This window comes from Poecilia mexicana, unplaced genomic scaffold (assembly GCF_051168715.1).
Source record: "Poecilia mexicana isolate PSO_F unplaced genomic scaffold, ASM5116871v1 scaffold_3, whole genome shotgun sequence".
NCBI lineage: Eukaryota > Metazoa > Chordata > Actinopteri > Cyprinodontiformes > Poeciliidae > Poecilia > Poecilia mexicana.
Window position 1 is genome coordinate 10,662,875 of NW_028263372.1, and position 26,721 is coordinate 10,689,595.

Here is a 26,721-nt window from a genome sequence, read left to right on the forward strand (position 1 = left end):
AAATTTAAATCCCGCTGAAGGATGGTCAACACTGTAACTTTTTATTAGAAAGTCGGGAGAGGGAAAAAAATTACGGCGCCTTAAAGCGCTTCTATTGTTTTATCTGCACCATCTGCAGTTTTATACGTCTCATCCTTCTCTGGAAAGAAACAACAGCCCCGGTTCCTCTACGTCGTCCCTTTGTTTACGACTTTCCAAATTATTTCCCGAAGACTTGGTTAAATTCTACATCTGCGATGTCACCGGCATGAAAAGATGTTACGACGCTTCACATAGCGTGTTGATACGACGTCTTCCTGTCTTGTGTTCAGTCATGTGTGCGCAGGGATTACAGGCCAAGGATAAGACGGGATCCAGCGACCCATATGTCACGGTCCAGGTGGGGAAGACCAAACGCAGAACCAAGACCATCTTCGGCAACCTCAACCCCGTCTGGGATGAAAAGTTCCACTTGTGAGTGCTTTTTAATAACGCGACATTTCTTTGACCGGCTAATCCGTCCCCCGCCGGCGGGATTAGGAGTCTGTTTTTGTGAACCTGGAGTCGTTCGCAAAAAAGTTGTTTCCTCTTTCATGATTAACCAGCAGAGCGACGCCACATGCCAGCTGTGGTTTTAGAAATTCAGTTTGTTTTTTTCGGGGTTTTTTCCATTGGTTTGCTGCTGCTGCTGCTGCTGCTGCTGCTGCTGCTTTGGGTTTATGTCTTTGGCGAGTAAAAATGTATCTCAGTAATCTTTTACTTTTAGATTGACTCCACACTGTAGTATTTCATTTCTGATAAATTTGATGATTATGACTTGCAGCTTTTGAAAACCAAACATGCAGTGCAGCGCTGTGGCCCCCCGGGGCTCCCCATGCGGTGGCCCTCTAAAGAGCATTAGTTTCTGATCGGGGAACCCCACTTTGCCCAACCACAGACAATGTTCAATGTTAATATGTACACAAACATCAACTTCTAGAATGTTTTCCTTGAATTTTGTTCAATATTTAATAACTATCACATTTTCTTGCAGCGTGAATGCTGCCTCATACCTTCTGATTTAAGTCGGCCAGGCACTGTTAGATGTTTTTTATCTTTTTACAACAGCAGGACAGTGAATCTGATAAATCTGACGGGCATCCAATCAGAAAGATGGGGATGGTAAATAACATTTAAATTCTGGTAAATATGGTAAATGATATTTAAGTTATTCTAATACATATTTTATAGTAATGCTTAAAAAACAGATTAGATTCTGTGCAAAAAAACCAAAGAAAAAAATGTGATTTAAAAAATGATGAATTCCATTTTTTGCTCATTTCTTCCCTCCATCTTCCTGAGCTCCCCCTAGAACACTCCTGGAGCCCACACTGAAACAAAAAGATCCCCGACCAAGTATTAATACAACATGTTTTTTATTAAAAATTATATTAAAAATCATTTTACTTTATTCTTATTTGATCATTTTCTCAGAAGCTGAAGTTGGAATGTTAATCAATTGTTAGCAAGGATCCTTTAAATGAACAGAAAACATAGTTTGAATGAAAATGACTTGAAAAATGGAGAAAATAAAAATCAGTAATTTAGTTATTTATTTAGAAAAGCCTGCAGTAGACACAGAAGCATTATTACTTCCCGTCCATCATTTGTTTTGTGTTTTTACTTTTTCTCCCCATAGCAACCTGAATGTGTTGCTGGATTCTACCGGTGTGCAAGTTTCTAGGAAACGACTTTGAAATTTCTCTTCATCCCCTAACGAGAGGCTTTGGCTTCACATCGAAAAAGGTTGCTATGGTTACCTTAGCGCATGCTGCTAATTATTATTATTATTATTTTTTTCTTTTCAGGAGCTTCTGAGTTAAATAATGTTTTTCTTAAAACTATTTCCAGTTTATTACCTAAATCATGAGCACAGCATCAATAGCTTCTCTCCTTTGGGCCTGTTCCAGCACTAATATTAACGCTTTAAAGCAAAGCAACGCAGCATGGCTGGGTTGGTCTAGACAGGTGCAAGAAAACCGCAGGCGATGCCAAGGCTTTGTTTTGAATGTCTTCATTAGGACGTCGTTTGCTGCCATTTCTTTTTCTTTTCTTTTTTTTTTTTTTTTTTTTAATTTAGCGTAACAATGAACTCTTTCCCACAATGAGCCTACCGGGTATTTATTTGTCTTACGAGCCAGTGGAATTATTTCTCTTTTTATCACAGGGGCCGACTTTAATATTAATTTAAAATTGATGCGAGGCTCCTCCACGTCTTCTCCTCATGCAGTTGGTCAGTAAAGCAGCATCTGTTACGACAAACAATTTTTGTATACCACGGAGATTTTCTGAATGTTTCGTGTTTGCAGGCTAGCCTCCTCGCATGTAAAAAAGACTCCTGTGGTGGCTCCAATAAAACGCTTTTCCTTTACTACAGGGATGCAGATTAATAGTGCGATATATTACTGTGTGCTTAGCAGAGACTCTGGCCCCAGTGCAGCAGCAGCAAGCAGCCTGTGCTTCTCCTAGAAAGAGATTAGTTAAAATAAACCCAGTGACAGTCAGAGGTGGGTAGACTACCCAGAAATTGTATTAAAAGCAAAATGTAGCCGTCTGAGAAATGAGTCAACTATCAAGTAAGAGTAAAGAAGTGTTTGGTGAAAAAGTCTATATTCAAGTACTGAGTAACTGAGGAAATTATCAATCATTTAACATTTAAAAATTACATCATGAGATGGAGCAAAACATAAAGTTAAGTGGAAAAGTTGGTATCTGTAAGGACAAAAATGACGACCATTCATAAACGTAACAAAATCAGGCGAAACAAAATTTTTCCAAATCAGTTTCTTTAAATAAGAAAAAAATGTTTGAAACTTCAACATAAACTGCAGGTGTGTGTCTGTGTCTGGTCGTGCTTGTCCCTTCATTCAGTGGGGAGAGAATCCAGGAATATTACTGAAGAGTAGAGAAACTTCATAATGACGTTACTCAAGTAAAATTTAAACGTGCAGCGTAGTGAAAATACTTCTAAAAGCAAATATAATTGAGTAAATGTAACTAGTTACTACCCAAAGTTGGTGACGTTCTCACACGGCACGTAATCGAAGAGAAATGCAATCTGTTGGTTTCAGTTCTGGAGCATCAGAGCCCGACTCTGTCTAACGTTTCAGTCTGAGTTAAGTTACAGAAAAACGATTAGGGACGAGAATTTGACAAGTGTTTTGCCAACACGTTCATGTCCCATTAGCATTTTAACATTTTGTTAGGATGCAGCCTTAACTGCAGTGTATTTCTTAGATAAATTGGCCCCAATTTTCTTAATTTTGGGAGTTTATGATTGGCTGATACCAATATATGAAGTCGATTTTATCTGCATCAGCAAAAGTCTAAAAATCAGCCACTGTCTTCTTCTGCTCTGCTGTGAGAGAAGTTTGACTGACAGACCGGCCATGTCTGCACATTTACATTTATCAATAGTCACCCCACTGTTCTTGCTATGTTTAGTGAAATTTAAAATAATAATAATAATAATAATAATAATAATAATAATAATAATAATAATAATAATAATAATAATAATAATAATAATAAAATAATAATAATAAAATAATACGTGGTATCGGCTAAAATCAGATTACAACACATCAGGCTTTTTTATTGACAATTGGCCAGGAAACTGCAATCGGTGAACCGCTAGAATTAATTTGGACTTTTCAGAGGACATACTAACAAAGTGGTGCACAAAAGTAAAGAACCTTAGCCAATTGAGACCAGATTTGACATTTTCTTTATTTGATTTTTTTTTACCTACACACAAAATGCTTTCCATGGCAGAAAACAGGCTCTTCATATGACCAGATCCTACAGTTATTCTGCTGTATCTCTCTGGAGACATGGTACATTTGGTTTGCAAAGCAGAACTGAAAAAAGAAACAAACCCCAAATAAACTAAGGGTATTTTAAAAGTTGCACTACTTAAAAAGTTATCAGTCAGTGTCTGAACCTAAACATGCGATTTAGCTTCGCTCTGTTGATTACCCCGACCTGAAAAGCTTCGACTCTCAGTGGCGTGGCGTTTCGGTTGCTGTGATTGCGATTTAGCTAACCTGGTGAAATCGTCTTCTGACCCACAGCGAATGCCACAACGCTACCGACCGCATAAAGGTGCGCGTTTGGGATGAAGATGACGACATCAAGTCACGGGTGAAGCAACATTTCAAGCGCGAGTCAGACGACTTCCTGGGCCAGACCATCATCGAGGTTCGCACGCTCAGCGGAGAGATGGATGTTTGGTACAATCTGGGTATGCTGCCTTTTAATCTGACGAACACACGGCGTTCTGACGAACCGATTGCTTTTTGAGTTGTGTGTCATAGCTGATATTATGATGGCACTGTGTTTTTCCATTAGATGACAAGTTCACAAACATCAGGAGACATGCTGTCCGTTACAATTCTAAATACAGGATCTGAGGAAAAAATAGTGAGATGTTTTTTATTTAATCGAAAAAAAAAACTAACAATACAAACTCAATTTGAAATTTTAAAATAAAGGAAAGTGAGCGTTACTCACTAGTGATGTGTTTTTCTTTCAAGCCAATTTTTGTCACGCTAAAGCACATTTTTATATGCATATACTTTTTTACAATTTCCTAGAAAACTGTAAAAATTAGAATATTATCAAAAAGTGATTCGGGGAGAAAAGTTAAAATCATGTGTAGATTCACATTTCACAGAATGAATTATTACAAGCTTTTATTTCTACGCTGAAACTCAATTTCTAGAAAGTCTTGAATTACTTGTGACCAACAAGAACATCATTTAATACAAAAATGTATTAAGAAATACATCTATTTTTTGCATGATGTACACAGTTATGGGGAAAGCCTACTGATATGAGGCTTGACAAGCAGACAGTCATTGGTAAGTAAGGCTGTTTATAGGACGGCGTATGACAGCACGGAAAGTTGAGTGGAAGGAAAAAAAGTAGAAAATGGTGCACAAGAGCAGGGATAACTTGAGCCTTGAGGGGATTGTTGTAGAAAGAAAAATACATGCAAGATTTCAGGGGAAACTTACAAGTAAAAACTTTAAGACCCATTAATACAGACACACACAAGTGTAACTTTGAAATCCCAAGTGTTGATCCACTCCCGAGCTACTTTAGATCCAGTGAAAAGTTTCCAGTTTAGCGATTATTGCAGGAGCTTCCGCAACACCTCAGCAGAGCCACAGGCTGATGACCTCCATATGTACCACACCTCATTAGAGCAGCAATTCATGCAAAAGATCCAAGTAACGAGTTCATACACTCTGCAGTGCATGCACGTCCTGTTCAGTGGGACAACTTGTCTGTTAGCAAAGCCGTTACTGTTCTGTTTGTCTTATGTGGTATTCTAAAGCTTAAAGAGGAGGAGCGGTTCACATCTGTCTGTGTGTGGCGAGCGCACGAGATCTGTCTGAATCGAGTCGGTAAAATAAATATGCGCTCCAGTGATATTGGGACGTATGGAGATGCTGCTGATCGCCGTTCGGGTGTCACACGTAAACCTGTCACAATGATCAATAAATCAATTAATCGTATAAGTTAAAACAAATTCAATAATTTCCATCGGCATGATTTATCATTTACCTCTTTTCTACCAAAAACTGGAGGGTAAAAGTTTTCAGTTTGGTGTTTTGGTCCAAATTGGCTCCTTTTTTTGTGGAGGACAAATTTGTTTACAAAGACCTCAAAATCCATTTTATTTGTTGTTTTGTTCACTTATTTTGGATATTTAAAATGTCTTCCAGACATAGAATTTAAAGTGTATTAATCTTTGAGAATATGTTCTCGCGTTATTATTACGCTATTACCATTACATCGCTTAAAAATAAATGGTCTCAAAACAACAATATTATCGTTTATCGCAATAACGTCTGGAACAATATATCGCCCAACAGCATTTGTTACGTGACACATGCATGAGGTCAAACGCCATCATAATGAATTCTTCCACTTCCATTAAAGTCCAATGACTGGCGGCTCCTCTCTTTATTTGCCTCTCCAGCTAAAAGGAAGCAATTTGTGGCAGCAGTGGCCCCTGGCCGCCACCGCCGCTGAGCGCCTTTTTAAACGTTCACAGCGAATGTTTAAACAGGACGCTGCTGCTATCGGCGCCCTCCTCTCTGAGCCTCTTGAGCCCCTCTTCAATCTGGAGATTCAGTTTTTTTTTGTTTTTTTTTTCTGCATTTGAAGCTCTGTTCTCTGTCACTTTGTCGTGATATTATGTTTCACTTTCCTGACTCTTGACTAACTATCTCCAGAGGAAATTTGGCCCATTAGACAAGGAGAAGATCTGAGGGCTGTTTCAAGCCCCCGCAGTTGTGAGAACGTTGCGTGTTTAAGGTCTTCGTTTGTGCGCGTGTTTGTGTCGTTTGTGTGTGGGGGTTTTTCTCTACGCTTTCCGAAACACGAAGTGTTTGTAGATTTTAAAGCTGTGAAGCTGTGAGTAGAGATGTCTTTTAGGGCTATCAGCTTGTGATGACACTGTTTTTTTTTTCTAGCATGTTTAAGGACTTTTACATTGTAACATTGAGAGATTTGGATTTTAATCTCTTAGTGGTTTATATATCTTGTTTTTTATGTTGGCAAGGATGTTTTAACGTCACTTCTCCGACTGGAGACATTTGCTGGCCTGTTTTCCATATAAAACGTGGTTTTTACTGTAGGACTTTAGAGGATTCTTGTCTTGCTCTACCATCTCCAAGTTCACGAAAATGTAAAAAAGCCGTAAAAAGACAAACAGCTAAGTGGAAGCGTGTTTCAGAAAATGGTAAAATGCTGTCAGATGGGTGTCGGCCATTTTCCTTTCTCATTTATTTTATACCCAATGTTTTTTTGTTGTTGTTTTTTGTTATATTTCTGTTTCATGCAGGATGTTTTGCATTGAGAATTTGTCAAGCAGCACCTACGTTGGGAAAAAAAAACTATTCAGAGCCAATTACAATTTTCTACAATCAATTGTCTCCAATTAAGCTGCACCTTAAGGACCGATTGAGACTTTAGCAACAGTCTCAATTAGTAATAATTAAATCCTTATTTATTACCGAGGGCACCACTGCTGTTTTAAGTTCTACAAACATAATGACAAATAAAACATCTTACTTCTGAATCCACTGAGTCTGTTTCAATAAAACTTTTTCTTTTTCTTTTTTTTATAAATAATATCTTCCAGCAGGTCAATTAAATTGGTTTATTGCTTTAGAGTTAACAAGTCCCACAAACAGATCAGAACCAACACAAAGGGCAGTAGAGTGTTATGCAAAATATCCAGGACAACAAATCAAACACAGACACAGAAGTGGTGCTTGTGTTGCCGTCCCATTAGGGTTCTTTTTGTGAATTTTTCACTGGAACGTAGCTCTAAATTATTAATGGAAGATTTGCCTTTGTTTTTTTTTGTCATGGAGCATATGAAGAATATATATTTTTTTAAAATGCAGCTTAAGAAGAAGAAATACCCGAGTGCAGTGCTACTTGACATGTTATTGGCTGGTGCTTGCAAAGCAGTCGGCCATTTTCCTTGAAGCTGATTGGCTGTAGTGTCTCTCTGGTGGACATGAGGAAGACTTAGATGATAGCTTGTCTCGTAGCTATCATGAGACAAGACTGTTTCCACGTTGCATATTAATGCATCTTAACGTATACTTGGTGGCGCGCTGCATGGTGTGGTGGAAGAGCAGCCGCCACACATACAGAAACTAGTCGTCAACGTGGCCGTCCTGGGTTCGGTTCCCAACCTTGAGGCCTTCACTGCATGTCTTTCCAACTCGAGAGCATTTCCACTGACGTTTCCCGTCTTTCTCACGTGTAACAGATAAGAGGACCGACAAGTCTGCAGTGTCTGGTGCCATCAGACTCAAGATCAGTGTTGAAATGAAAGGGGAGGAGAACGTGGCGCCCCCTCATGGCCAGTACACGTGTCTACATGAGGTAAGTGGCAGAAGTGATTTTGTTTCTGCTAATTTTGAGCTCTTGCTCCGGTTCAGTCACTCTTGAGGCTTAGCTGGGCCTGGGCTGAGATGAGATCCCTGCAAAAACTCAAGATTTTACCATTTATTTTTTGTCTAGTTTCTAGTGTAAATATCTGAGTACACCTGAAGTGGACTGAAGTAAAATTTCAGTAAGATTTAGGAGGTCGTTCTAAATCAATATTTCTGTAATGTTGTTTTAAACAGTACTGGATCCACTGGAAGATATGTTCCCCTTACAATAAGACATTTTCCCCATAAGTGAAATGATCGACCAGTGGAATGAGCACTTTTTAAAAAAAATATTGTGAAGGAGTTATTGACTTAAAGCAAGGTAAAATAGCTTACTGAAAAGTTGTTTGCAAGTTAGTTTTGTTCTGTTTCATGTTTACTGAGATATTTGACTAAAAATTAAACAAGAATAATTTTTCCAATAATTTTTCTACATCTACATAATTAAACTGCTTTCTTTAAAATAAATATACCACAAACAACAACTATTGATATTGCTGTTGAAATAATATCTTTACTATTACAGTTTTGACAACATCTGACGCTTGTTTTTATTTTAATATTGACACATAGATATATGCAAAGACATAGAAACACACCATCTAATTTCCATAGTTTGTGATTTCTACCGGAAAATATTTCCAAATGGCAAAACTTACTTTCCTCATCTTTCTTGTAAATGAGGGAGAAGAACAGCAACCCTCTCTTCAGCCAGCTGACTGGCAGTACGCATTAACATTTTGGTTGTTTTGAAATCGTAGCGTTGTAAAACCTCATCACCGGCCTAGCATTGAAAACTCTGTTGCAAAAAGTTTCAAATCTCTTTTTCTCTTGTCGTTGTTGTTTTTTCCTCAACAGAACCTGTTCCACTACCTGACCGAAGTGAAGAGCGGCGGCGTGGTGAAGATCCCGCAGGTGAAAGGGGACGACGCGTGGAAGGTCTACTTTGACGACGTGTCTCAGGAGATAGTGGACGAATTTGCCATGAGATACGGGGTGGAGTCCATCTATCAGGCTATGACGTTAGTACCTCCCTGATCTATGGCCTTTTACCTCGTCAATCCGTCATTGTCTCATCGGGCAGAGTGGAGGGGAGCGTGGGACGTTGGGAGGAGAGCTGAAGGAACAGAGGAGCTGTAAAGATGTCTCCTCAGCAGAATCGGAGCAGGGAGAGACAATCGAGCTCCTCTGTCCGTCTGATTGATTAGTTGTTGGTTAGTGGAGGAGGGGGAAAAACTTCAAACCGGGCCCTGGTCGCATTGATCACGGGAACCCGTTAACGGCCTCGTTTCCCCCTCTGGCTGTCTCTCTGATCAAGCGTTACCTTGGCCTTCCACAAATGTCAATTTACTTTTTCTTTTTTTTCTCTTCCATTCCCACACACAAACACAAAGAGACATGAAAAACTCTACTTTAAGAAATAAATTATGGCTAAGCTAACTATTTATCAATAGCTAACTATATTACATTACACTACATGTAATAATTTTGTTGAAGTAATGAGTAATGATGCCGTCATACATGTACCTCATTTTCTAGATTTTTTTTTTTTGGGACTTGAATCACACTTTGAAAAGTTTGCCTCTGCCATCTGTAATGCGTCTTGACCATTTACTCGTGTGTACCCTTAAGTGGCTGATAAAATTAGTTAATTTAGAAGCAATCCTCTATTTTCAGACCACTGATCAGAACAGTACTGGAAGCATTTGAAGCATTTGGCCGTTTCCCTGGAGCTTTACGCTGCTCATTCAGCTGCATCACTGTGGCTACACATGTGGGGTTTTTTCCATTATTTGAAAGCTTAAAGGATGATTTAGGTCAGGGGTGTCAAAGTCAAATGGATGGAGGGCCAAATAAAAAATTTAGCTACAAGCTGAGGGCCGGACTGATCGAATGTTCATTGAAATTTTTTTAAATGACGCATATAGTCTAGTGAACCTAATTGAACCTACTGAAAACCTAACAAATATATTCCAATATGATCAGATAGATAAAGCAATATTTTCTTATGGCTCTGTCAGTAATCTTTAATTTTCAACAGACACAACTGAAATATTTTTAAAATATAATTGGATTGAAATACAATAAAATAAAGTGCAAAAATCTATTAATCCACATATGTCAGAGTCAAGGCATTTAGATGTGTCGCCGGCGACACATCTAAATTTGCAGTACCGTAATTCCGCCACACGTAGCGCTAAGTGGAAAAATTCCAACGGTTTCTGAAAGGGGAGACGTTGCACTTTCCAGCAAGTATCGGGTTAATACGGTAACTTCGCAGCTGCAGCTGCAGAGAGTGTAATTAATCCGGGGGGCACTCTTTAATAGACGGTATATTTCGGCAATAACTTGGTGGATATTGAAAGTTCCGGTTGTTATGGATACATGGGTAAGTACATCATCTCACAGAACATTTAAAGAACTACTTACAGTTCAAATAAGGAAGATATTTTTTTTCAGACGGGGTGCCGGCTTGCTGCGGTCTGCGGGCCGGTTCTAATAATAAATCAAGATCATCCCAGGGGCCGTAAAAAACCTTCTCGCGGGCCGGATGTGGCCCGCGGGCCTTGACTCTGACATATGTGATTTAGGTCCTTCAAATTATGACAGTAAGTTGGCGTCAATATCCTCCATTGTGAAGATTTGTTGTCTTTTTAAAAGTTTCTGTTTCTTCTCTTAGTTTTGTTGAATCTTATAGTAGAAGTATTGCATTTTTTAGTTTACATCAAATTTCTTATTTAGTCAGAGCACTTGTATTCAAACCTCCTGAAAGTTGAAGTGGAAGACTTTAATTTACTTAATTTAGCTTTCAATCTAGTAAAATACGACCTAAATTGTTATTATAAGTCTTGTTACATATGTGAATCAAATTTTTCTACACACAGTTTTTGTCACTTTAACACCTAAACTGTAGAGACCTGTAAGTTCAGGGTGCTAGTTTTAGCTAAATGCTAGCGTGAATGTTTTCAAGCCAAAAAGATATTCATCTATAATGAAAATAGTTAACAACACAGCATGACTGGTTTGATTTAAATAGTTTAAAGTCACAGTACATCCAGTTTCAGGAGTGTAACAGTAGATTTGTATGGAAAGCTAATCTTGTGACAGATTTCCTTTTTCATATATCACCTCCCTGTTACTTCTGTCACAAACAGCTAAAAGTTTGAAAGTTCACATCATGGAGCAAACTAATGCCAACAGTACATTTCTTAAAAAGAAAAACATCTACAAGGAAGAAGCAACGAAAGAACAAAAATATGAATTCAAGATGTAAATGTGACGTAAGCCCTTCTATATAAAGTGTAAATGTCTCTTCCTCTCCTTTTAAGGCCTAAAATTATGATAATTTGTTTCTTTTATTGCTTTCTAGGACTTTGTGGGAATCCTGTTCAGAATAGTGTTCAATCCTTAGTGCAGGGACAGACATTTTGAACTTTGTTAGCAGCCTTTTTTTCTAGTTTTCTCCTGGTAAAAACACTTGGTAGGCAGTACCAGCCACTAGCTTTGCAGTCAGTATTCATGAAACGTCTTGCTCTTATTTGGACTGCCATCAGAATTCATGTAATAAAAGTTTTTTAGAGCTAAAACTAAACAAATGAATGTTGGAAACGTGGAGCACTTTTCTCACCACAGGTTGACTAAAGATGTTGCATTAGCAGGTCTTTTAAAGCCTTGTGTACTTAACCATGTTTCAGAGTTTTATTGCCCATTTCCCATTAGACCCTGAGCATATTTGATTCTCCTCACAGCAGCTCCTTTATCAATCGGCCTGCTTTCCCTGTAGGGCCATCATGTCATTGGCTTTCCTGTTAGCTCTGCAAAGCTGCTTTTAACAATCTCTAATCCGTCTCAATAAAAACAAAAACAAAAAACAAAAAAACATCTCTCATTAATAGCCACAAGAAATGAGTGCAGCTGCTGCAGCATTACAAATAATAAGTAATCCGATATCACTAAACAGAATAATCACTGTTTTGGTAGAATTTCTGTTTTATTTCCCTCAATAAGAGTGGAAAAGTTTGCAAAAGTAACGTAAAAATTTTCTTAAACTCTTAAATGAATGTGTCTAAAAGTTACCAAAGTAATCCTAATTCCACATGTAATAATGAATAACAGATTTTTTTCCAAACTTAAGTATATTCTAACCGCCTGCAGAAAATAAACTGTCAAGTACATCAGTGAGCTTTACTTACATAGCACCTTTTACAGGTCAGAAACCACAAAGTGTTTTACAAAATATAAGACAGAAAATAAGAAAAGGAGAGATAAAATGGTGTACATGTGACATAAAACAAAAATAAAGCTAATTGAAAGGCAGTCTAAAGAAATGTGATTTTTAAAAGTTAAAATTCAACATAAATGGCCGCAGCAGCTGGAGGCATCCCATTTCTGTCAGTCCATGAATGCATCACAATTTAACAGGACAATATCCACAAACAAGCAGCGTCTGCATTCCCACTAATGATTAATCTCAGGAATCCTCCGATCTTAATCAGATAGAAAACTCATACGGTGTCATCAAAACCAAGAACCGCAGAGAACACAAAGAACCTGGTGATACCTGTTCACAGCTGGCAGAACTTGGTCGGCTTCGTAAGTCACAGAAAATGTCCATCTTGAAGCATTTTAATGTTTTTTTTTACAGTAAATACTTTACTTTGTTCATAAAACACAGTTTTTTCCAACACCTTTATTACTTTCCATCGCTTAGAAACAGATTTGCACATTTTTTCCCCTCGCATCATGATGTAGAACAGGATGCTTAGTGTTCCCAGAGCATTTACGTGTATAGAAATCGAAGCCAATATAATAATTGATGGTTTAATCATGTTTTTAAAATTCACTGCTTCGCTTTTCAACACAAACATACATCATCTCCTTTGCTGCTTCGGTACGGTGTGCAGTTTTTTTTTTGTTTTTTTTTTTTGAGGAGGAGTTGTTTCGGGTTTGGCGTTCGACGCATGCTGGACTGTTTTGTTTCTCTTACATAAAGAGAAGTGAGGGGATGGGGCGGGGTGGAGGCGCTTTTTACCGGCTCCATCGGGTGGAGTTAATGCTCCGGGCCAGAAACTTGTTCAGAATCGCTGTTCCTTCTCCGGAGCGTTTATTACGCTTCGTCGGGAATGCGTGATCGCCCTCACCGTTACAATTTCTGCTTTCATCAAAAAGCCTCGACTCCCAGTCGCTCCTAACATGACGGCCGCATAAATCAGAGCAGCTGTGAGGAGTCGCTCTCTCTCTCTCTCTCTCTCTCCCCCCCACCCACACACCCACTCATAAGAACTGCAAGCGCGCACTCCTTCATTATCCCTCATCTCTCTCCATCACTGCTCCCCACCAGCTGCCCTCACCTCCCAACCCTCACTCCTCATTTCATAATATCTTTTTCTCATTTCTCTCCCCCTGACCTCCTGCCGTCGGAAACCCTAATATCCCGTGCGAAGGCGTTCTCATTGGCCGCTGAAGACCGTAGCAGGGAAGCCACCGGGTTACACAATGCGACCCGTCTCGAAAATTGGCTCAGGAAATCCAGCTCTAAAAGCATCATGGGAATTCGGCGGATGCCATCATCACTCTCCCTGCATCACTCTCTTAGCTTGCCTTACCCCAAGTGCTGCTGGGTAATTTGGAGGCTGAAAGCAGAGTAATTAAATAGGCCTTCCAATGAGAGCATATTTGTGTTTGCGTGTGTGTGTGTGTGTGTGGGTGGGTGTGTGTGCATGGACTGCACTCAGAAAAGGGAAGGGAATCTATAATCGTTACCCCACATAACTCATGAGGCAATGACTCACTGTGTGCGAGATATTCTTGGTTTTGAAACCTGTTTTTATTTTCCCGTCCGGCACCTGGCTTCGCAGCGCCGCTTTAAAATATTTATAAAGAAATGTACTACAACAGTCATCGGGTGTTGTGTAAAAAAGATTCTCTTTCGTGCGATGAGTAAACGTGAGCCTCAAAATAAACTTTGCTCAGCCTTCGGTTTTCTGCGTTCAGTGTCTCAAACATTCAGGTGTTTGGTTGCTGCGGGTCATGCCGGAGGCTCGTGAGACGCCTCGGATGTGTGTTGTTTACTTAAACAATAAAGAAACTATTATCTCTGCATTTTCTGGCGCAGGGTGTTATCTGTAATAATTAGACTGGATTTCCTCTGCCAGGATTCATGAATGTGACATAAACAGGCGTTTCATGTGGCTTGTAAAGCAGCACGATTGTTTGGAGTTGTTCAGAGGAATCTGCTCTCTTCGCTCATTAAAGTGCACTTATCTGTTAAAGCAAGAAATGTGCCAGGTCAGAGTTTTTGCACAATTAGCGTGGTTCTCAATGCTAGCCGTAAACACCGGTTTATACCCCGGTTTATAAAATGTGGACTGTTACCGCAACTGTGAGATTTTCAAAATGCTGAAAACTTTTCAAACTATCGTGTTTCATGAAAGAAAGAGGTTGGAAAGTTCAGATGGATAAAGCAGAAAACCTTTGCCATGGAGCATCCAGCCTTCCTGTTATCTCCTGAACCCACATAGTTTTTGTTGGGGGATGGGGGAAGAGGCTTCTGCTATGAACCCAAAAAGAGACAAAACCCACTCTGAGATGCCTCTGGTTTTCCATAATTTTACAATCAAGCCGACGACGTGCATGTTCACATCAACTTTCAAAAATCAGGCTGGCACAGCCACATTTCATAGTTGAGTGTACCGATTGCAGACATTTCTTAAGACAGATTCCTTCATTTCCCACAATCCAAGTGGATACTCTTAAGCTTGGTGAACAAGTTGGGTGCCTAGCCCCATTTTTTTTCTCCACCTGCAGCCGCCGTACGCCTGTTAGTGCAGCACAAAGTTACAGTCTGGCTGATGTACGTCCTCGCCACTGGCTCAACCTCATCATCGTCTTGGTGACGCATAAAAAACAGTCTGATGTGAACACCATTTCCCGTTGAGCTGTTTATTATTGGAACACCAAGTACGCGGTCGTAAAACTTTACCTGTGGCCAGACAGTAAGTCTGCATTGAGCAAATGCAGACCTCTGCGGACTGAAGTACTCCTGAGTGTCTTGGTGGCCTTAAGAGTGGCTGATATATGAAGAGTTGCACATAGTTTGTGCGTTGGACACCTCACTTTCTAAAGGGTTTTATTTTCTGTTTAGTTCCTACTCTCAAACATCACCGCTAATGAAAAAAAACTCCATAGATTGTGTCTAGTGATGTGCCTGTATACTATCGTAGTGGCAAGAAATGATTTTTGTCCAGTAGGCTTAGTGCAGAGGTGTTTTCTGTGTGTTTTCACCTCAAATCTGTCTATAATCAATACATCACGCAGTCAAGCTTCAGCGCCAGTTCACTCCTACACAATCCAGCTGATATGGGGGCTTTGACTTCCTCGCTCAACAAGTCAGAGGCCTGTCGATAGAAAGTTAACTTCGGACACGCTTCCCACCTTTGCCGTTTCACCCAACGCACATAAACACCAAAACGTAGCGGTCTAAACTACCTGTTATCCTGTCTTTTAAATAGCTTCTCCATTAACCTGGGTTCGTTTTGAAGAGCCAGAGAGCGTCAACGTTAGCGCATCCGGTTAACGCTAGCGGGCACACCAGTCCTGGCCGGTCAGGATGAAAATGTCCCACTCATCTCACTGAATATCTCTTGCTAAAACATTTTAGCTTCAGGAATCCACATCTTGGTAGAAATCTCTGACAGGTTACTTTGAGAAAAATAGCGGCGATAATTGGTTTAAAAGTGCTAATTACAGCTTTTGGAGTTGCTCTAATTCTTCAAAAGACGCCTCAGTCCACTTGCACAAAAACAGCCTTGAGTCCTCCCCGCCAGCCCCAAAAATAAAATAAAAACCGTTTAGAAGGTGTTGACTTCCAGAGAAAACCTGAAATCCCTCCCTTAGACAGCTGAACTCTCTTCACACCTTGACATCCTACTCTGACAGCTCACATATGACCTTGATGGGCTAATGACCCCACAAGAGGTTTAATGCTCAGGGCTCCCTTTTGCTATCAGTTACAATAAAAAAAAGAAAGACAAAGGCCTCTTGAATGGAAAAAAAAGATTTGTCTTCAGTGAACTCGAGTGTGTCTGGTTTGCTTTGTTTAGCTCTCAGGTTGACTGATTATCTGCACAGCGATACAATTCTTCCCCGTACAGTGGGAGGTCTGAATGTCTCCGAGTTAAAAAGCAGCCGACACGGAAGAAAGATTAAGCGTTTGAATGATAAAACCTCTTTCAAGATGCAACACTGTGTGAATGTCTACATTAATACAAAGAAAAGGAAACTTTTTTTTTTTTTAGCCTTCAGCCCTCTTGGTGTTTTGGTTCATGCATTATGCAGCCCCCTCATGTCATTACCAGTATTTGACAACATCTCTGATTAATGATATGATTTGTTTTGGCCACTGAAGAGACTTTTTTGGACTCCTGGCATTCCACCTCTTCTGGCAAAGGTAATTGTTCAGAACATTAACAAGAATCCTGTGACAGTCGGCGGTGTGAAGGTGAAAATACAGCGCTCCAGGACTATTAAGCAATGCGTCTTGTTGTTTCTTTGCCTTCAACATTTTCATGCATTATGAGGCTGTGACATTATATTTTAGAAATAATAATAATAATAACAAAAAACTCCCACAGATATTTAAAGGTATATGATGGTTTTTCGATGCAGATGTATATCGCATCTAATCAATGCTTTCTAGAACAAGGTTTTGCTCTAATTATTGCTGCAAGTACTCTGAGAAAGATTGGAGTTAGGTCTGGACTTTGACTGGGCCAATCTAAAACATAAATATGTTTCGATTTCATTTCATTAGGCGATAGAATCAACAAGAGTGATTTAACAGCGTACGATAATCCTCCGAATTGAAAACCTCTTCTTTCCCCTACGTACCTGCCAATATGACTCGACGCCGATGGCATTCATTGACGTTTGCGTCTGTAGTTTGTAAAAAACGTTGAAAGGGGTTCATGAGATGAGGATGACTCTTTCAAGGCGCTCTGCGTGCGTCTCCCTGTCCGGTATTTCTGCACGTGGTCGTCGTCTATTTCTTGGCAGCCAACGGATAAAAGCGTTTCTCTTCGACTCTCTGAGACTCTTACAGTAAGCTGATGGCTGTTTGTTCTCCTCTGCAGGCATTTCTCCTGTCTGTCTGCCAAGTACATGTGTCCCGGCGTGCCCGCCGTGATGAGCAACCTGCTCGCCAACATCAACGCCTACTTTGCTCACACGACCACCACCACCATCACCACCGCCTCCGCGTCTGACCGCTTCGCCGCCTCCAACTTTGGGGTGAGTGTTTTTTTTTTTTTTTCTGCCGCTGAATTGTCAGTTGTCTTTTTTTTTTTTTTTTTTACAAGCTTGTTAAACTTTCTGGTCTTTTTCTGACACCTTTGTTATTCCTGTGCTAGTTTACGTTCAACGTTCTTAAAGGAATTTATACTCCTTCAAATCAAAACTATTTGGCACGCCTCCCAAAGTCATTCATTCAAACTTTTTAATAAGCTAATGTTGCAAGACCCCAAATAATATTTTCGGGCTCCGAGCCGAGTCTGGCAGCATCGCTAAACAACTTCATTTTACTCCAAGAAGTAAGAATGAATCACTGCAGAAAGGCAATACCACAGACCAGGCGGTGTTATAATTTTTTTTTTGGCATGGAGCTTTGGGTGGAAGCTGAATTATTCAATTCTGATCCCAACAGAGGGAAAAATTCGTCAAATTGCTGGACCAGCTGCATAACTCTCTGAGGATCGACCTTTCGAAATACCGGGTATGTAAGAATTTTTTTTCTTAAAAAAAATAATAAATAAAAGTATTGGTGTTTACGTGTGTTTGCAATGAGATTTTATAAAAAGAATTTATTGAAAAATTGTGAGATTTTTGATATTTTCAACATTTAAACCTTGAAAAATGACAAGCGCCTGCTGTGTATTTCTATTATATCCAACTGTTCATTCAATGCAGCCCTTTGCGAACGTATTCATGTCCATTTATGTTTTTATTTTTTTTCCACATCTTGTCTTAGAACTGTGCTGTGTTTGTATGTATTCACCCTCCTGCGTTGTTACTGTGTGGAGCCGCTGCAGTCACAGCAGAAAGTCTTTGTCTGCGTCAGATTTGCAGAGATTTTTGCCTTTTATGCAGAATTGCTCCAAATCAGATCAGATTAGAGAAGATTTGCAAACATCCATTTTAAAGTCTAAACATTATTATCCTCTTCTATGATTAAATAGACTTTCTCTGGTTGTTGATTGGTTTTGTTCTGCTGGAGGGTGAACTTCATCCACATCTTTTGATATTCAGCTCCATCCATCTCATCAGCTTCCTCATCCCCACAGCACAATACTGCCACCACCGTGTTTTCCTCTGGCGATGACACACAGTAATTTACAGATTTAGTTTTCCTCCGTATGTTACTAAAATGTATCCGGATCACCATCCTATACCTACTTTTTTTCTTCTTTTTTTAAATAAAATGCATAAAAAAAATACCCGGTTGCTATTCAATAAATCTAACTCATAATTAAATCGCCATCTGATATATAATCCGACACAACCCGTTTAGTAACAAACTCCCAAGACTTTGCCATAGATGCTGCTTTTTCACATCCGCTCAAGTTTTAAGTAATAATAGAAAAATGCAATAAAACAGTAAAATCTATTCCTGCCTCACTTTTCAGGTTGTTTCTTTTCAAAAGAAAATGAAAACTATATGCCGTTTTATATCCACACCACTGTTAGATGTAACCTTTAAAAGGATTTATCGCGATAAAGCTCAATAAAAGAGAATAAAATATGGGGCTACGTTGGGTGTAAATGTAAAAACGCCCAAGAGGTGTAAGTGCTTGAATGTGCTGCCTTTGTTTGTTTTTTTTTGTTGTTGTTTTTTTTTTTTAGCCGCTTGGAAAAGTGGAATCTGTATGCTTACATTACTATATATATATATATATATATATATATATATATATATATATATATATATATATATATATATTCATGTCCATGAATATATATATAATATATATATATTATTTGTTGTGCTAAATTATGACGTGTAAGACAGCAGCACACGTTGGTAGTGCCGGTGCATGATCGTTGCTAGTTATGGCTCGTCTGCAGAAGCAGAAGGTGTGATAAACGCGGCGGATAAAGGTTGTTGTTTCAGATTAAAAATTCAAATTGAGATGAATTGCTCCGCAAATGCCTCCGCAGACCCACCGGATGCCGTAAATCAAACGACATCAGCTGAAGTGTAATTTGAAATATTTATGTCGCTGAAATGCTGATAAAAAAACAAAAAAAAAAAGGAGATTTTGCAACTACAGTGTGGTGATGAGAGGCAGTCATGTTTCCCTCCCAGCCATAGGGGCTCTTCTGTTTGTGGTTGAGCTGCAGTGTCATCATCATCATCATCACACCGTGCAAGAGCTGTAAACAGGAGCTGCTGCTGCTGCGAAGTTGGAAACTTTAACGTCCTGCAGCGGCGAAGCAGCTCTTCCAGTGGGAATCGCCCGCCGGTGATTATCTCAAGAATATTTACCAGAGCAACATATCACAAAGCAGCTCGCCGTGTGTGTGCGTGCGTGTGTTACGTGATACCTGAAGTTAATCCAGTGCAATAACAAATCTTTATTGGAGATAACAGCTTTTATTGAACGGGTTATCTGAAAACAGAGATGTATTGATCCACGCCTGCAAAATTATTCATTTGAAAGTCTGTGGGGGCATTCTCGAGGCCGCCCGCGCTGTGCTGTAGGGAAACGCGCGTGACCTCACGCTCACACCGACTGACTGGGAGAAATATTGTCACTTTACAAGGTGTCGTAAAATGCCGTCGCCCAGCGGGGGGCACTCTCACTTGTTAGCCCATATACGGGATGACACGGGTTCATTTGTCATGGCCATTACTTCAGTGATTGCTGCTGAGTGATAAGCCTCGGGGAGCACCTCTCTGCGCTTAATTATGGCGCTTTATATAGGATTTTCTGGTTGACTTGTTGCAGAAATGGCACAAATGTGTTTGATTTAACCTGCTGTCACCTTCATGTATTAATATGATGAATGCTCAGGCTGCGCGGCGTTGCCGCCGCCCCTCGCATGACATGCAGCCTTTATTTTTTATCATCTTGTTCGACGGCGGATAAGATCCATCGGCTGAGGTTAAACGGTGGCGGGATGTTTTATGCAAACAGGATTCCAGAGCAGCCAAGTCTTTATGATGTAAGAGGTGAGAGGAAGTTCATCGTTTTGAACTTTGGAAGTTTTACTTTACGAGAGTTATGGAGAATCTGAGGATTTTTTTTTTTTTTTTTACACGTGTGTAAAACTAATATTCACGTAACCGAGAAAGTTTTTTATTGCAGAGACTCGACGCTGTAAATTGCTGTTGAATATGTGCAATTTTTTTTTCCATTTCTATAATAAATCACTTCATTTTTAATAGCAAACTCAGGCATTTACTATATATGAGTCCATAAATTATAAACAAAGGTTTTCTTGATAAAGAATGAATTAAAGATTTATTGTGCCACCTCCAGAATGAGATTATTAACAGAAAATTGAAGCTCCTGTTATGTGGAGTTTGCGGATGTATAATTTGTCCATAATCTTTATCCTTCTTTTAGACATTAGGTAAAACTGGAGCTAAGCAAGAATCAGACTAATTATGGTTATAAATCCAACCGCAAAAAGTAAAAAAAAAAAACTTTTCAATTTTGGACTTCATTAAAATTATGAGACAATCAGAAGTAAAGTAAGTAGAATATTGTAGATATCAAATAACTTATCAAATCAGTCGCTGATTGGTTTTCCATGACATAAACATTTGGGCTTAAAGAGACAGTAATCATTTTGTAGATACACATCTGACTTCAACAACTTTAATGACTAAATCTGACATATTGTTTCTCTTATTACTGTGAGATTTAGCAAGTAGAAATAACTTTGGTAATCCTTCCCAGCCGAATACAAGTTTGTACTGACTTAACTTCAAACAGTGAGAAGGAAAAAAGGTGCATTTGTCTCTTCATTCAGGAGACAGAGAGAAAAAGAGAGAGAGATTAATCGCACTCTAGCGCTGTGATTAATCACAATTAATCACTACGCCTAACTTTGTAAGCTTGAAATGTAGAAAAATGCACATAAAAAAAGAGCTTAAAGCCTTACATCTTAGTTTCCCAAACTTTCACCCTCAGGAAGGTTTAAAGAAGCAATTTTGCTTCAAACTTAATTTAGAAACGTTGAGCTTCACCGGAAGGATATTTCATCATCATAACAAGTCAGCTACGAACTACCTTGATTTTATCCAAACATCTATCGCAAGTGAAATTTACCTCTGAGTACATCAGTCTGACTCTCCTTACTCCTCCTTTCACACCCATTTTAAACTCTGCATTGTTGACCGCAGTACAAGACCGTGTAATGTGCTTCTGTGAACTAGTTAACTAGTGTTAGCTAGTCTCTCTAGCTAGTTAACCCTTGTCTCTGTAGCTAGCTTACCTTGAGGTTAGCTAGAGAGGTTTTTAAGTCAAAATAGGTAAACGGTAACACATTTATCATTGACAGCCCTGTCTGCTCATGACAATTAATGTAAAGAATTGATGTAAAGAACTTCATTTCCAGAATAATCCCTAAAGAGTTAATCCTGTTAGACAGCCAAACCCGTCCCGTATTCCTCACACGCTGTTTTATATATACACACACCGTCTGAATTCATCTCCTGCTCATTCATTTGTTGTTGTGAAGAGCAGATATTACAGTATGCGGGCACAATCCAGCGCACACTGTGTGCACAGCGTTGTGCATGTTCCCCCGCTGACAGCATGACAGCGTGACAGTAAGCTGAAGCTGAAGGATGACCCATTCACCTTTAACATGGCACAAAAAGCAACACGTTGTCGACTCGGGGGTTTTTCTGGGGGGGTGGGGGGTCGGGCATCGCTTTTGTTCCTCTGTTTTGCGCAACAGTGTGAAGTCCCCAGTGATTACAGAGCAGCAGGTACGACGTTTTTTCCGAGGTGGGCTGAAGTCACCAATAGTGAGGGGTACGACTAAGAGGATTTGGCAACGGAGGTGGATCTGAAATGGATGAAGAAGAAAAAACAAAAAGTGTGGAAGGATGACAGGGAAGGAGAAGGGGGTGAAGTGAAGGAGAGACGGCCCCTGCTATCGTCACACGGCCCCGGCTGTCTGCCTGCGAGAGAAAAGCCTCGGCATATCACGTCGCGTTCACCTGCCAGCCCTGCCCTGCTCTTGTCAACGTCGCCACAGACCAGCGGTTCACGCACACCCGCCAATCCACAAGGCGTTCCGTTTTTTTTTTTTTTTCGTGGCGTCCCGCAGAGCCGACCTGCCACTATTCCTCTGTAATAAGATTCAGATCTGGCTGCTCCGCTCACTCACCATATGGATTTCCCTATAATGTCATTCTGAGGGAGATTGAGTTTGCTTTTGTAAAACAGAGGGGCTTGAATCAGCAGAGAGAGGGAGCTGGGAGTGCAGCTGTCGCTCCACATTTTACCACATATGCATTTTTTTTTCCTCCTCCTCCTTCAGCTTTGCTTCCGACGGCGCTGATGCATGGTGACACCTTGTATAGCAAATCTCTGCTAGCTGGGATTTTGCAAGTCTCATTCTGGGTAGAGCATTAAATCGCTGGGTGTGTGTGTGGGGTGGGGGTGGATTCACGAAGCAGCGTGGTCTTTGCCAAGTTTTTTTTTTTTTTTTTGTGGTTTTCCACGAGCCGTTTGTTTATTTCCGCACTTGGAAGCAGATTTAGATTCTAACTACAGGCAGAAGCAAACACGAACCAATAAGTCCAGGAAATGAGAGCAACTTGCACGGACCTGGTGTCAGGTCACAGTTCTTTAGCCACAAACACAACAAATGGAATAAAATCGTTAAAGAAATATAACAAAAAAAAGTTACATTTTTAATAACAAACAACTCCAGGTACTAAACTGACCCTCGTTAAAGGAGGAGGAACTATATATTTTGCTATATATAGACAGACAGATACTTTTATTCCCCATTGGGTAATTGATTTGTGTGCCTCCATCACACCCTTCAAACACAATTTTGATAATTTATTCCTCCAAAAAAATTATTTTGCAAAAATATCAAGCACATTTACTGCAAAAAGGTCATTTATAGCTTCTGTTTTTCATGAAAGTTTCTCTCTTCCTTCTGCTGTGCTTTTAGCCGTTGGTATTTTTTTCTCCTGTGCCATCTACGTAACAGATATGTGGCTTTGGTGTTTCAGAAAGTAAGACTCTCTTTCTGAGGCTTTAAATTACATTGACATAGAAAGACTTTCCTTTACATTTAAACGCAGAAAAACTCATTTAAATGTGGGCTAACCGAAAGTTGCTATTTTACGTCAGATCTGTATGCACACCTTGTTTCAGATTTAAACAGATGCACAATGTTTGCACACATTTAGCGCCTTTAAATCGACCCAAGAAATATCAGTGTTCAGAGGAAACAGTAAGGATCTGTCTTCTGTTGGTTTTGTATCTGCGACATTTTCTTAAAAAGGAGTTCAATGATTTTTATTTGCTGCTTTCAACGTTTTCTTTTGCTTCCTGTACTGACAAAGAGAAAGCAAACCACAAGTCATCCCAGTTGCACAATTATCCCGGTTTTCTCATCCTCACAAGAGAGGCGCACGAGAGAAAACATCATTTTATCGTTTCTCGAGGAAAGAATTGTTTGGGAAAACAAAAGCTTCGTCTGCACAGTAAGTATTTGGGATTATCTAGTTCTTTGTTGAACAAAACCTGCATAATCCAGATCTTGCCTTTGGAAATGCATGACAGACAATGTGGAGAATCCCACCAGTGTAGACGGGTTTTTATCACCTGTCACGGAGGGCGGGAGATAAGACGCCTTCCCGGCAAAACCGTCGAGAAAAACGTGAAAACCTCAGAAGTCGCTGAAATGATTGAATGTGTAAAGTTTTTTGAATGTGGAAAAAGAAAAGAACGAGCTACAGAACCATATTTACGGCGCCATTGATGAGTATTTGCAACGAGAGACGAGGAATTCTCCGCTTAACGCAGAAGTGGGTCACGGTGGCTGCAGCTATTTGCATCTGAGTCATCACGCCTCTCTCTGTATCCGTTTTCCTTTTTTTTTTTTTTTTTTTTTTGCGGGAGATCCCTTGAGCTTCCCGGTTCAGATGAGACCACCACATGCGCACGCTGGTTCTGCTTTGAATCTGGCAGTTTTATGTTGGTTGAACAATCTTATTAACCACAAAACACACAGCTATCAGAGCGCTGTTTCAGATCAAATATACCCATAAACACTCAGTGGATTCAAGCAAAAACACGACTACGTAAATGTTTGGAAATACTACTCAGCAGAAAATTGTTACATGTTGCATTTCTGGGTTAAAAACTTTTTTTTTTATAGCTGATATTTTGAACGATTGTTCAGTTCAATAACTTTTTTTTTCAAATACCACTTCACAACAAAGTAAATTAAATAAATAACCAACTAAAACTTCAACCTATATTCAGTAGTTTAATCCAATTACTACTTAATGCAGCGTGTTTATTTTTGAGACTAAAAACTGTGATTTTGTCACATCACAGCCACAAACTTCAATCTACATTATTGACTGAAGAAGACACTTTGGTAAAATGAGACCAAGCGTAACTTTTTCTTTTTGGTCTACAACAAACTTCTCTTACTCTTTATGCTCATTAAAATGACACATCTGTGGCATAACTTGGTAACTGAGATATTTTACAGTCTGTAGTTGTGTAAAACAATGAAGGTATGCACTATTAAGAATTGATTCAGATTATAATTGTATATCACACTTTAAAAAAAAGACAAAAAAACAGTCTAAACTGTAGATACCTTACCTTACAATTACCTGTTTTGCACAGCTTTTTTAAATTTATTTTTTGCATTAAATATCTTTTAAACTTCTGAAGGATTCAGTTTTAATTGAAAAAACATAAAAAAGTTCAAGTTTTAAAGATATCTCAGCAAACCACTGTACAGACAGCCCTGATCTGATCATCGTAAATTAAGATCGAATTCAGGGAATCATACAGTGGCAGATGTTTCCGCGCCGATATTTAGCATGCTGTTTAAATTACAATGGCCTGACTAAGAGTCGTTTCCACACATTAGCTTCAAAGCTCCATATGGTAAATCGCATAGGCCTGCATAAACTCTGGAGGTGGAACTGTGAAACAGTTTGAAGTTGGTGATGATTTGCTTCCTCTTCCTCGCTGTGTGAACTGGGTTTTTTTTTTGTTTTTGTTTTTGATGATAAGCAGTTGCTGCTGCTGCTGCTGCTGCTGCTGCTGCTGCTGCTGCTGCTGCTGCAGAGTTTGGGCGCTGGTCCAAAATAAGATCCGGCGCCGACAACACCAGAGACAAACACCTCAAAGCTCATCAGCATCACTTGCTCCCTGTCATCTTTCTAAGGCACTGATGATGTTTGTCTTGACTTTTGGCTCACAGATGGATTCCCTGCTTTAGTTTACTCATCTGCTGGTGCCAAAAAAAATAAGTTATTTTTTTCTCAATCTCTCCTGTGTTTTTGTTTGTTTGTTTCTCTTCCTGTTTCTTCTACTGAGGTTGCTTCTTGCTGTCACCGTCTCTTTTCAGACAACAGCTCAGATAGCTCTAGCTCTCTTTTTGACGTTATTGTTAACATCTGGAAAAAGAACCCTCTAATGTACAGCGTTTTTCAGACAGCATATCATTTATTCCCCTCTAGCGTTTTCACATCATGTCAAGTTGCAGTCAGCTCCATGAAGTTTATCAGAAATTGTAAACCAGTGCTGTAATAGTTTTTCACTGTAGTTTAGTTTTATTTCATTGTGACTTTTTCTTTGTCTAATTCAGTTTTTAGGGTGGGTTTGCTAGTTTTCACATTATTAGTTAAACGTTGCTTAGTTATTGTCGTAGTTTTAGTTTTTTCCATACTTTTATCACAATACTTAATACTGAAAGTATTGGGATGATGCATAATAGGGTAGGGTTATAAATACTCAGGAAAAGATACCAAAAAAAAAAGTATTAAATCATTGATGGGACAACATATCCCAACTATAAACTATATTTGTGGCCATTTTGCGGATTAGCATAATCAATTTCACATCACGGAACCAAAGGATGTTGTATCTATAATTTCAGTATGTTTTAGTTAGTTTTATAAATGCACAATATAGTTGCACCTAGTTTTGTTTTTGTTTTCTTCCCATTAATTACTGTTTTTATTCATTTCAGCTATTGGAAATGTTTTCTCAATTTCAATTTTTGTTATTTCATTAGCGTTAGCTAACCAGTTATCAGTAAAACTTGTTTTCCTGAATCTATCACACTTTATGCACACACTTAAAAGCTAAACCCTGAGGCCTTTTTTCGTCCAAACGGAAGTAGAAAATAAGACTTTATTTTTAGTGCGTAGATTTAAATTCATCGTTACGTGATGGGTCAGATGGAAGGCAGAGCGAAAAATGTGAAAACCACGTATTTTGGAGTGCGGCTTCAGCTCTTTTCGATGTCATTTCTTATTTCATATAAATGCTAATGTCACCATCAATATATTCTCTGTAAAATCAGGAGAGCTTTTTCTTACTTTACATGAAAATGCTCCAAACTTAGAGAATTACCCTATCATGCCTCTTTGAAATATGCACAACAGACTTAAGTCAGTGTATTAAAGCTGCACTGAGTGTGATACTATGAGTGTCTCTGACGCGTCTAATATTCA

General features: G+C 39.3%; 1 protein-coding gene across 1 annotated transcript in view; it reads left to right on the forward strand.

Moving 5' to 3' along the window:
- unc13c (unc-13 homolog C (C. elegans)) overlaps nt 1-26,721 on the forward strand; it is a 143,721-nt gene that overhangs the window by 35,092 nt on the left and 81,908 nt on the right. The window contains exons 9-14 of the mRNA XM_014997266.2: nt 312-453; nt 4,092-4,261; nt 7,817-7,932; nt 8,841-9,004; nt 17,114-17,270; nt 17,683-17,751. Of these exons, the coding sequence (XP_014852752.2) occupies nt 312-453; nt 4,092-4,261; nt 7,817-7,932; nt 8,841-9,004; nt 17,114-17,270; nt 17,683-17,751 (818 nt within the window). The remainder of the gene's footprint in view (nt 1-311; nt 454-4,091; nt 4,262-7,816; nt 7,933-8,840; nt 9,005-17,113; nt 17,271-17,682; nt 17,752-26,721) is intronic.